Source organism: Hipposideros armiger, unplaced genomic scaffold, assembly GCF_001890085.2.
Source record: "Hipposideros armiger isolate ML-2016 unplaced genomic scaffold, ASM189008v1 scaffold_40, whole genome shotgun sequence".
Classification (NCBI taxonomy): domain Eukaryota; kingdom Metazoa; phylum Chordata; class Mammalia; order Chiroptera; family Hipposideridae; genus Hipposideros; species Hipposideros armiger.
In genome coordinates, this window is record NW_017731390.1 from 762,489 (window position 1) to 774,115 (window position 11,627).

Consider the following 11,627-nt stretch of genomic DNA (forward strand, 5'->3'; position numbering starts at 1 on the left):
GGGGGAGAAGGGATCATCTGACAAGTTCATTTAGCTTTGCAGAAATGGAAGTGCAGAAAGAGCAAGGCGGGGCTCTGATCCCCATTCACACTCAGCGACCTACGGTGGCTGGCGGACACAGTAGCCTTTGGAAAGGCCTGGGGTGGGGGGCAAAGCCTGGCCATGTGGGGCCAGTCTATGGCTCAGAGGCCTTGCTGGCCAGGCCACTTCTAACAGTGGCTCTGTCAACCCACAGCTTCAAGTTATTTGAGCACCACTGTGTTCCAGGATTATCACTTAATGTTCACAACAGCTGAGACCCACGGCTGGAAAGTGACTGGCCCCAGTTCACGTGGGCTGACATTGGGACTTGAATCCAGGCAGTCTAGCTCCTGAGTCCCCACTCCAAACCACGGGCTTCTGCGGTACTTTCTTTGTACTCTATAGGGCTTCCCACCTTGGGGAGAGAATGCAAGCATCCAGATCACCTGAAGCATTAAAAATCTCCTTTCAGCCTTGCAGCAGCCCCTCAAGTCACCCCCTTGCTGCGGTTCTCACAGAGCTGGGGGGAAAGGGCTGCCATTTTATAGTAACAGACTGGCTGGGATTCTGGGAGCTGCTGGATTAGAAACCTGAATATCCAGTTAGAAGGAGAAATTCAATCTGAGGACTGGGCCCCAATAAGCCCCTTCCCCCAGTACAGGAAACAGCTCTAGGTAGAGGAAGAGAGGGGTGCAGCCACCCAGCACATCCAGGTTTCAACCCCTCTCGGGGATCCTGCTCCACCTGTTGCTCCCGGAACAGTCCCACCAGGGAAGGGTAGACACAGCCCAAGCACTGTGACCCTGTCTCACGGGTGGGTCAGTCAGCAGTCCTCGGTGGGACCTCCCTCCCTGGGGACGGGCCTGGCGCTCCAAGGCCATTTCCCAGTCTGGGGGCTAGCAGGCAGTCTTGGCAAAGTTCCCGCCCAAATGCTACTTCCCTGACTCACTTCCTTCCCTAAATCCAGGGGCAATGGGGGGCAGCAGGGCAGGAAGAAGCCAGCCTGGGGCCACAGGGACCAGGAGCCAGGAGCTCAGAAGTGAAAGCCATCCAGCACCAGCTTCGATGCCCTCCCTCAGCTGGGATGGAGGGAGGGGATTCTAGGCACCCTAGCATGGCAGGGAAGACTGGGTTCCTGAGGTGGGGAAACTTTGGTGCCCACCTGCCTACCTCAGGGGCCCCTGCCTCTGCCAGTTTCCCCACAGCTTCACGTGTCACTGTACTGGAGAGTCAAAGTACATTGAAATCAGAGTCTCGTTCAAGTGACCGCCTACGCAGTCTGGGCAGCAATTCAAGAAGAAGCCTGGGAAGACCATGACACCCAGGAGCCCAAAATTTTGGAGGACCCTAATCATGGCCTTTCCCCCCACCGCCACCCCCAGCCTGAGGCTCAGAGTCCCAGAATCAGCACCGGGCTACTAGACCTGAAGGAGGCCCCAGAGACCACCTAAATCCAGCTGGAGCCCAGAGACAGGGGAGTGATTTGCCAGCAGTCACACAGGTAGTGAGTGACAGAATAGGACTAGTTGGAACAGAGCAGGAGACACAGGAAGCTGAGCCTCTGAGGGACTCGGGTTCTGCCCCCTCCCTTGGGTGGGTAAACAGTCAAGGGAACAGTGAAGGTGCTGGCACCTGACCAGAGAAAAACCCACAGGCCTCTACCAAAAGCTGCTATTAAGTAAACTCCATGTCTACAGTGGGGAGAGAGCCAGGGAAAGGGAGGTCTGGAAACCTCAGAGGAAGAACCAGCCAATCTCCCATGGGCCACATCTTCCCTCTTTCCAGGTGGTCACAGAATTTCAGGGTGGTACCCCAACACCTTCTTTGGCTTGAATCCTCTCTCTAGTATCCCCACCAAGTGGTCACTTACCATGTGCTTATACACCCCCAATGATGGGAGCTCACGACTTCTCAGGCAATCAATGCCATCTTTGGACAGCTCTCATGGTCAGGGCCTTCAGGTTTCTGAGCCCTCATCAGCCTCCCAGGAGCTTCTTGGAGCCATCAGATCAAGGCTGATTCTGCCAATAGGTCGAGACCTCCTGAGAGTGAAAAACCCCAGGCCCTACTCTATGCACTCTCTTCCTCACCTGGGTGCTGTTCAGAACAGAGAGCAACCTTCCAGGCAGGGGACAGAGGGGCACAGCAAAGGGACACCCCCACCTCCTTTGTTCTAGAGGCATCTCTGGCTTCATGAGCCCTGGGCAGTTTGGTCACAGTTCCTTCTTTTGGAATTGATTTCTATGGAAACTCCCAAGGCACAATCAGAAATGTTGGTTATCTGCCCCAAAGTAAGTAGAGGTGAGAGAGAGATCCAAACAAACAGATAAACCATTCACTTAGTGCATAGTGTGAGTGAGTGCATAGGTGTGTGTGCAAATGTCCAGGGGTCATGGGTCCCCTCGAGTCTGCTACCCTCAGATTCATCTGGGGCTCAGGCTGACGGATTTAGCCACAAAACCCCCAGCAAACAGCTGAAAAGGAAGCCTGTGGCCTAATGGCTCTGCCAGCCGCTTTCTTGGAGGTCTTGTCATATCCAACACCCCCTTTTCACCTCAATTCTCTTTCTCTTCACTCCTCTTCCCAGGAATATCACAACTTGTCACCCATAGAGAGTTTTTTAGTTCTCAAAATCGTTTCACATTCCCTATCTCATTTGAATGCCACAAGAATCTTGTGACATGGTTAGGAGATGGGTTATTTCCTATTTCTCAGGTGGAGAAACCGAGGCTGTGAGGATAAGCTAGTGAAAATGCTTCATAAACACGTGGCTCAGAGGAGTCTGACTCATGTCCATCCCCGCCCCCACCTTTTCAATCCCCACCTTTTCACTTCAGGCTCAGGTACTTTCTGGCTGCCCTGAACTGCCTCCCACAAGGTAGGTCACCCACAAACCCCTATGATAAAAGATTCAAGGGCAGGTATACCTGAATACTATACAACGCAAATGAGATGCAAACTAGCACACTATAAAATTAGTAGCCGAGAGCTCCAGGTCTTTGGGGCAACTGAGCTAGAGCTGAGGCTACAGCTCCAGCCTCCTGGCCTCAGATCCTCCCTTGTCTCAGCTCTGCAAACCCTCAGAGGATGGGCTGGGAACCTACTTGCTTTCTCCCCACCACACCCCCAGTCACCAGTCACACTGGGTGTCGCCTAGAACAGCATTCAGGAGCCAAGAAGATAACATGGAAAACTGGGGTAAAGGAAGAGGAGTAGTCAATGCTCTTGTCAAAGCTTTGAGTGTCCAAGCTGACTCCCCACACAGAATTCATCCCTTGGACCTGAGATAGATGCACTGATTTCCATGAACCCTGAGGTCCTCATAGGAGGTATGTACAACTCATAAGCCACAGAAAGTTCGGGGACAAGGAGGACTAGGAGCCCAATAGAGCACAGTCAGGCAATGGCAAAGTTGGAATCATATCCCAGGGGTCCTGCTTCTCAGCCCAGAGCTCGGCAAATGATTGTTGTGTGACTTTGACAAGTCCATTCCTTCCTTGGCCCTCAGTTTCCCCAGCTCTACAATGAGGGGCTAGGCCGCTACTCCCAGTCCCCAAGCTCTGACATTCTTGGGTTCCCCAATATCATGGGAGAGTAGAGCCAAAGGATCTCTAAGCTTGGAATAAGAAGGGAGTATCCCAACTCCAAGTTCCTTAAGGCCTGTCTCTGTACAGTCCTAAGCTCTCAGGGTTAACTGTCCACCCAGGAACAAGGGGGGCCCTTGCACTTGAGGCTTGGACACATCTGCCCCCTTGATTTGTAAGTCATCTGCCTGGCCACCGCAAACATCATGACCATGCCACAGCCACACCAGCCAGGCCCAAGTGGGCAGTGAAAAGAAATACAGTTGACCCTTGAACAACGCTGGTTTGAACTTTACGGGTCTACTTATACACAGATTTTTTTAAAAAGGACATGCTCAGCTCAACTGACTCACTGAGTTCAATTGACTGGCACAGTTCAAACCCACATTGTTTGAGGGTCGTCAACTGATGGTTGGAATTCCACATATGCAGAGGGCCAACTTAAATTATGCACAGATTTTCGACTGCACGGGTGGTTGGCACCACTAACCCCTGCGTCGTTTAAGGGTCAACTGTGCAGCCTCCAGACTCTGGTGACAGTGATCTGTCCAAGCTGGATGACAGATGGCATTCGCGTGGGGCTGGACAAGAAGGGTAGCTGCAAAGAAGTTGCACCATCTCTGATTACCCTTTAGAGACCCAGTGAAAAAGAGAGATTCCCCAAAGATACTTTTTTACAGGTATGCAATTGCCCCAAATTTCCAAAATCCATGTAACCCCCAACAGCCCACCCCAAACACAGCCCACGAGTGGGGTTCCTGACTGTGTACACATGCTTATAACACACACACCCACACAAGCACACACACACAAAAACACACACCCATGGGTAACACACACTGGGCACACACAGACCAGGCACATATGTACAAATATTCGAAATGGGAAAAAGGTTTAGGGACTGGGATTCAGAGGCCCCGGATTTGGGACCAGCTTGCCTGGCATCCGCTGGATGACCACTGACAAGCCCTTTGAATCTAACACCATCTGTAAAATGGAGACACACGACTACTTGCCTCCCAGAGCTACAATGAAGATGAAAGGGGCTGCTGTGAGTGGGTTTGGAAAACTGCAAGAAAGTTCTTGGGCTGTTTACACTTAATGCGCCTGAGCTATGCTGGAGGGCTGGGGAGCTGGTGTCAGCAGCCTTAAAAGCACCCTGATGTCTTAGAAAGGGGGATGGGACTTAGAGCTGAGCTGGCACTCCACAACAAAATTGAAGGACAACGACTTGACTTGGAGCTGATGGATCCTGGAAAAAACACAGTTACCCAATAAAAATTAAGAAGAGAGAGAGAGAGAGAGAGAGAGAGAGAGAGAGAGAGAGAGAGAGAGAGGGGGGGGAAGGAAGGAAGGAAGGAAGGAAGGAAGGAAGGAAGGAAGGAAGGAAGGAAGGAAGAAGGGAGGGAAGGAAGGAAGGAAGGAAAGAAGGAAAGGGGTTTGGCATGTCATTCAAAAGACCTGCTTCGCTACTCCAGTTCTGTAACTAGGAGACTTGGGCAAGTCCCTTCCTCTCTCTGGGCCTCCTTTTCCCCATCTGTAGGAGAGGGTTGTACCAGGAAATCCTGGGATTCTGTACCTGTAAGGACCTGCCGCTTCCTCCTGAGGCCAGAGCATTGAGGACCACCTGCTCTTCGGTGGCTCTTGCCCGCAGAAAAGGTGGCAAGAACCCTTTCCAAGGGCAGAGCCCAGTAGAGCCAACCTCCCAAAGTACCTAGTTGAACAGCAGCTCTGGATGCCCCGGGCCACCGGGCAGGTGTGGGGGTGCGCAACTGAGCCCTAGGCCAGGGTCATCAGGACGATAGCTAATGGGGAAATGCCCCTTCTGCACCCGGCGGTCAGCCCCTGAGAAGGATTGGGGCGAGGCGGCAAGTGGGGGGCACCTTTGATTCCAGGACTCCACCCACTGCGCCCGCGGGAGCCTAGCGCCTCACTTTCCCAGCTTCTCCAGGAGGCGGGGGAGGGCAGGGCAGGTCTCGGACACAGCGAGTGGCCTAGCTGTGGGTGGCGCGGTCAGACCCCGTCCCAGCGTTGAACGGCCCCCTCCCCGGGTCCGTCTCCGCGCCCTTGGTGCGCGCCCTTGGTTCCAGGACCCCTCCTTACCCAGAACTTGGAGCCGCACAGGGCGTCCATGGGGACGAGGCACAGCGGCGAGAAAGGCGAGAAAGGCGAGCGTGGTCGTAACCCAGCTCGCGACGGAAAGGGCTCTGGAACCTCCTCCGCCCGGCGCTCCGCCCCTGCCCGCCCCGCCGAGCCCTACCCCAAGGCCCTTTGGGTCCAATTCTCGAGTCCCGGCGATTACGACAGAGCCTCCCAGGAGCTGCGGCTCAGGGAGGGACTTTGGGACAGGTGTAGGGAGCCATTAACACAGTGACAACCCCTTCGAGGAGCCACTGAGCCATGCAGAAGGGATGCCCCTCCAGATACTGAGGCCGATAGGACTCGAGCAGGGTCTGTTTCCAAGGGGCTCCGACTGGCTCCCACAGTGCACAACTCTGCGGGGGGCCGATGAGTCACGGAGACAAGGCGAGGGATCTACTCTCTCAGGGACTAGATCCTTGAAAAGTTCACGTTCATCTCTAGAGCTCAGTCTCATTATCTATGGAATGGGAAAAGCTTGTGTGCCCAGGCAAATCTGGAAGTCCACCTCTCCCCACAAGTTGCCAGAGTACTGGCAGACACCCACACATAATGTGCATGTGTGTACGCGTACCTGAGGAGAGGGGGTGGGGCGGGAGTCCCAGCATCATCCAGGGGTGGTGGCTTCCTATGATTACCTTAAATTGCTGCCTTCCAGAGGTCCTGTGGCTCCCTGATCATGTGGGGGTTGCTTCAGCACCAAACTGTGCTTCCGTTTTCACTTCCATAAAACAGGGATAATCACAGTACCTCCCTCACAGAGTTACTTCGAGGATTAAATGGGAACAGTATGTAAAGCGTCAAGCATATTGCGGGCACACTTAGTAGGCACCCAGCATGTGTTAATTTCCTCCGCTTCAACCTGGTCAGGGTGGTGGATGGGCAGGTGAGGCCCCAGAAAGAGCCTCACTTTAGCATCCTTCTCCTAAAGCCAAGTCTCCACAGTCCCTAACTGTAAAATGGGTTTGGAGTCAGTGACCTCCTTCTCCTGCTTGCCCCAGCTTGGCCGCTCTGGGATTCATCCCTCCCTCCATCTCTCACTCCCCAAGTCACACAAAGTAACAAATTCCAAAAAGCCACTTCACCATCCCTTCTTGGGGCTGACAACCACTCACCCCTGCAGTTCTTCCTCCTGGTCTCTCTCCCCCGCCCTCGCTTTCCCAAACTTGTCTCCGTCTGCTGGGTCTGCCCAGGTTCACCTGGTGATCCCTTCCCTGGCACTTGTTTCAGCAGCAGGCATGGGCAGATGCCAGAAAGATAGAATAGCAGCAAGCCACCACCTGTCCCTCTGGGAAGGGAGGAAGTCACCAGAAGGAAGTGTCTTCAGCCATGGGCTATCAGAACAGGCCTATGAGCCTGAATGGGGTGGGGCATGGGAGCAGGGTGGATAAGGTGCCCCCTTCCCAGGCAGTGGGACAGGTGCCTCTCCCTCCACCGGGCAAGTCTTCTCAGCCCTTTGTCTGCCCCACGTCCCTCCACTCACATGGTCACACCCTTCACTCCCCATTACTAAGCCAAAGACTTCACAGAGATTTCATACTCTTGTCACACTATGCCTTGGGTTATATTTAGTTGTGAAGAGTCTGTCTTCCCTGCCAGTCTGAGAGGTCCCCAAAAGCAGGGATCAACTGAGTCAGTCACCTTCAATCCCCTTGGGCAGTGCCTTTTGTATGCTGTGTGACCTCAACAACCCCCTTGATGTCTCTAGGACTTAGTTTCATTTATTTATTTATTTATTTATTTATTTATTTATTTATTTATTTATTTTTATTGGGGAATTAGGGGGATGGGAACAGTGCTGGGGAATTGGGGGAAGGGGAACAGACAAGTTGCTGTCCTTTTGTTCTTCAGTCTAGCTGTGGAGGACGTTGCTTCACTGGCCCAAGTTGGCACCATCATTGCGCTCTTCCCGGGCGAGGCAGATCAGTCGCCTTCTGGACGGCTGCTCACTGCGGCTGCTGGCCACTCGCTGCAGCTGCTGGCTACATACCGTAGCCCATGGCAACCCACTGCCACAGAGGCTGCAGCCTACGCTGTTGCCGGCGACTTATGGCAGCCCAGCTCCAGGTTGAGCTGTTGTTCAGCATCTTAGCTGTAGAGGGCAGTGTCACTAGCCCTCATATGTGGGATCTGAACCGGGGCCCTCTGGCGTCCCAAGCCAGTTCTTAACCATCGCGCCACTCGGCCAGCCTAGGACTCAGTTTCTTGATCAACTTGGATGAGATGCCATCTAATATCTCTCCCAACCCTGGTTTCTATGGCCTGAGCAGCTGGGAATTGTCCTCCTACTCTACCCCTAACCCCAGTCTCGGTTTCACCAGCACCTCCTGCCCCTCTGTTTTCGCCTTGGTCTATGCATCAGTCTCCCCTGCCTCTCTCTCCTCTCCTGTTCCTTCTCTAAGGCACCAAAGAACCTGGTGCCTAAGGCTGGTTCGGGGCTTAGGGAGACGGGGACTTCCTTCAGGGACGTTCGAGACGTGAGCTCTCTAAGCAGTTCTCCATCCTGAAATGGGGAGCCCAGGATCAGCCAAGGCTCCCATTCAAGACACTAGCCCCAGAGCTGGCCAGCTACCCACTGGTTAGAGCTCTAGTTTGGGGCCGGGCCCTTGGGTTCTGTCTTCGGCATTGAGGCTGCAGCACCATCTCCTTTGGCCCCAGCCTTCTCGTGTTGCCATTGGCGAGCCCTGCTCAAGTTGGTGGCATTGGGTGGGAGCCCTTGGCAATCCTCGCCTTCTCCCATCTCTCTTGAGGCATTGAGAGTTTGCCCTTCCCAGCCCCTCATGGAACGTGGCCCCTTCCACACAGCCCTTGAATAACCACCACAGCTTTCCAAGGATATTATGGTTTTGGTTGTTCTCACCAGAGCAAGAACATTGAGGCCTCACTGTCATGGCAGAGGCAGGATGAGCTGCACATCTACCTGAATGCCAGCTGTTTCCACGCAGCCTCCCTGGCCATATTCATTTCCTGTATCCTTTTTTTTTTTTTTTAAGCTGAGCCATCCTGCCACCTGTTGGCAGCTCAGCAGCAGCTCAGCTCGGGCCAGGACTCGAACCGCTGTTGCTCAGAGCTTGCGCTCTTGAGCGAGCTCTTAACCAACTGAGCCACTCGGCCGGCCCCATTTCCTGTATCCTTAACTGTTGCACTTATGCCCCCCTCCCCCCTTCAAGGTTACTTGGGCTACTCTCCCCACTAAGCCTCACCTTCCTTTCTGCACCTGGCAAACTCTATTCATCCTTGAAGATTTCACTCAAACCTCCCCTCCACCCCCAAGCCTTCCTTAAACCTCCCCCATTGAAATTCTGGGCTAGGGACCATTCCTCTGCATAGCCTTCCCTCCTTGTGTTGTACTCACTGATTGCCTCGCTCACCTCCCCCAGAAGAGGAGAGACAGATTAAAGATAGGGACCAAGTCTCATTTTTTTGCTGTATCCTCAGCATCCAGGACAGTGCCTGGCAAAGTAGGTCCTCAGGAAATGTTTGTTGACTAAATAAATATCTCATGTCCTAAGAAGAGGTCATAGGTAGTGAGGCTACTGTGCCATTAGGCAGTCCCAGCAGCGGGTACTGTCCACTCAGCTTTTGAGTTTTCACAACCAAGATGTTTCCAATTCGAGGCTCCTGAGATGAGCTGTAAAGACCTGTGGGTTGGGCTGCAGCGGAGGGAGGGACTGAACCTCCAAACAGCTTGAGTGGCCCCAGCCCCAGCCTCCCTCCCCAACTAACTGCAGCTCCAGGCAGTTTGGACAGAGCATGTGCTGCGCCTCCCCTGCCAGGGAGCATCCCAGGGGAACTCAGCATCGGGGATTTTCCAGCAGGGAGATGGAAAGATAAGATAATTGCAAGGTATAGTTCTGAGTAGGAATGACAGAGAGAAGAAAGCAGAGCAAGGCAGGGACAGGGAGACCCAGGGACAGGAAATGCTGCAAATGGGGAGAGTCTGGTGGGAAACGACAAGACAGGGGGAAGGGTGTGGAACAGCAAAGGCAGGCTGCTAGCTCTCCCCTCTGCTCACTGCGCGATTCCTTTGAGCCCTCTTTGGCTCCTCGAAGGCCTGGATCACCTCCAAACCAACCTCCAGCTCCCAAGCTCTGGGCTCAACCTTTCTCTCCTGCTTCCTCCAGACCCCAGCCTGGTGGGGGCTGCCCTGGCACTACTCTTGGCCTCAGCAACGCTGCCCTTCTGCCCCCAACCTGCACTTGATCGGATTTGGCATACATGTGAGCACTGGCTGCTGTGCCCGATTCAAGAATTTTCAAGACAAGAAGAATTAATTAGCTCCATGGGCTACAGTCAGCAGTTCCCACACCTGGACCAGGGCTAAGACACATGGAGTTCCTAAGTTCCCTGGCAGAATTCCTGCCTGGGCATTCACTGGCGCTGCCACCTCCTTGACCTGCCTTGCTGTGCCCTCAAAGCAGGGCTCCAGCGCACAACTAAACTCTGACAGTTAATTCCCCTCCTGGCAACCACTGTCCTGGATTAGTCCTCGTTCACTGGCCTTAGGCAAGGATCCCTGGGCACCATGGCTCAACACTCCAAAGGCTGGGCTTCCCCACACACAGACAAGTCCTTCACTGGGCCCCATGAGCCTGTTTCCTCTTGGGGGGAGGGGCGGAGGGGAGGGTGGAGGCTATGCAGAGCACCTGTCCATAGAAGGCATCCACCAGCATTGGTCTTCTCCCTGGATTGGTCCCCCTGCCAAGGGGGCACTGGGGTGGCACCAGGTGAAGGTGCCTTATGCTGCCACCTGGTGTCTGATGTCTTCACTACACTGCTGTCGCCAGCCCCACAGGTTGGGCTAATCAATTGGCCTGGGAGAGTGGACAGGAGGCCATGGGTCATGGGGCTGTGATGGGTGGGGACTAGGATGAGGGCGGCAAAGGCTGTTTGGAAAGTGGGAGAGGTGTGGGTGGGTCATGGGGAGAGGACGGGAAGAGACAAGGGAGTGGGAGGAAGAGGAGGAGAGCAGGGGCTCTGGGATTTAAGGGAAGCATTATATCAGGGAAAGGTGGTTCCTGGGAAACGGGGTGATTGCAGAGCCAGCCTTGGCCAGCCCTTGGGGTGTCCCTAGAGCTGAGGGACACCTTCTCTTGTAGTTGAGCCTCTCTCCCTATGCAAGGTGGTGGGCTGTGGGCTTCTCTAAGCCTCTGAGTACGCCAAGCTGGGAGCTCATGTGTACATTTCTGTGAAGACAAATGTGACTGCTTTGGAAAAGCCCACCCTGGCAAGTCACTTTGTGAGCAGGAGTCCTTGCACCATGCCCCCATTCCCTCCACAATGAGAAAAGGCTAGGGCAGTGTGAAGCCAATGAGCTGGAGGTTGGCCAGACCTAGGATCAAATCCCAACTCTGCCATTACCTGGCTGTGTGACTTTGGGCAAGTCACTTAACCTCTCTGAATCTATAGCCTCATGGGAAAATGAGAGCGATGATACACTTCCCTTGCTAGGGTGTTGCGAGGAGTAAGTGAGAGACTGCAGATGAGCCTCTGATTTGTTTTTAGCAGCAGCTCAGCTCACTCCTCTTCTCATTTCCCCCACCCCCAGACAGACCTTTTCCTGGAGTCTTGGGGTAGAGGAAGCAGAAGCAGCCAAGCCCGAGGTGCGGGCCTGAAGTTCTTGACACAATTTTCTTTGAGCTGAGAAGAAGGCTGAGACCAGAAGTGCCAGGGTAGATGTTCTGACCTCCAAAAGCCCCCACATCCCTTTAGCTCCTGGCCAGTTCCAGCTCTGCCCCTGGAGGCCCTAATCCAAGACCTGCTGCCTCCACCAGCCCCCCTCCCCACCCCAGCCTCAGGCCCCTCTTCCTACTCCCCACCCCCGGTGTATCCTGGAGCAGAATCAAATAACCATTCAGACAAGCAGCATGAGGTTAACATCGT

At 54.1% G+C, this 11,627-nt stretch overlaps 1 protein-coding gene across 7 annotated transcripts in view; it reads right to left on the bottom strand.

The window, feature by feature from the left end:
- ABCC3 (ATP binding cassette subfamily C member 3) overlaps positions 1-5,803 on the bottom strand; it is a 46,795-nt gene extending 40,992 nt beyond the window's left edge. For 5 of the 7 annotated variants that reach the window (XR_002123549.1, XM_019638556.1, XM_019638553.1 and 2 more), the window contains exon 1: positions 5,709-5,803. Coding sequence is in view for 6 of the 7 variants with exons in the window: in XM_019638556.1 (XP_019494101.1) it covers positions 5,709-5,738 (30 nt within the window). In the remaining variant the exon portion in view is untranslated. Of the gene's footprint in view, positions 1-1,891; positions 2,064-5,708 lie in introns of all 7 variants that reach the window. The other 2 variants (XM_019638555.1, XM_019638554.1) reach the window with 2 other exon arrangements.
- Between the last annotated feature and the right edge of the window lie 5,824 nt (positions 5,804-11,627).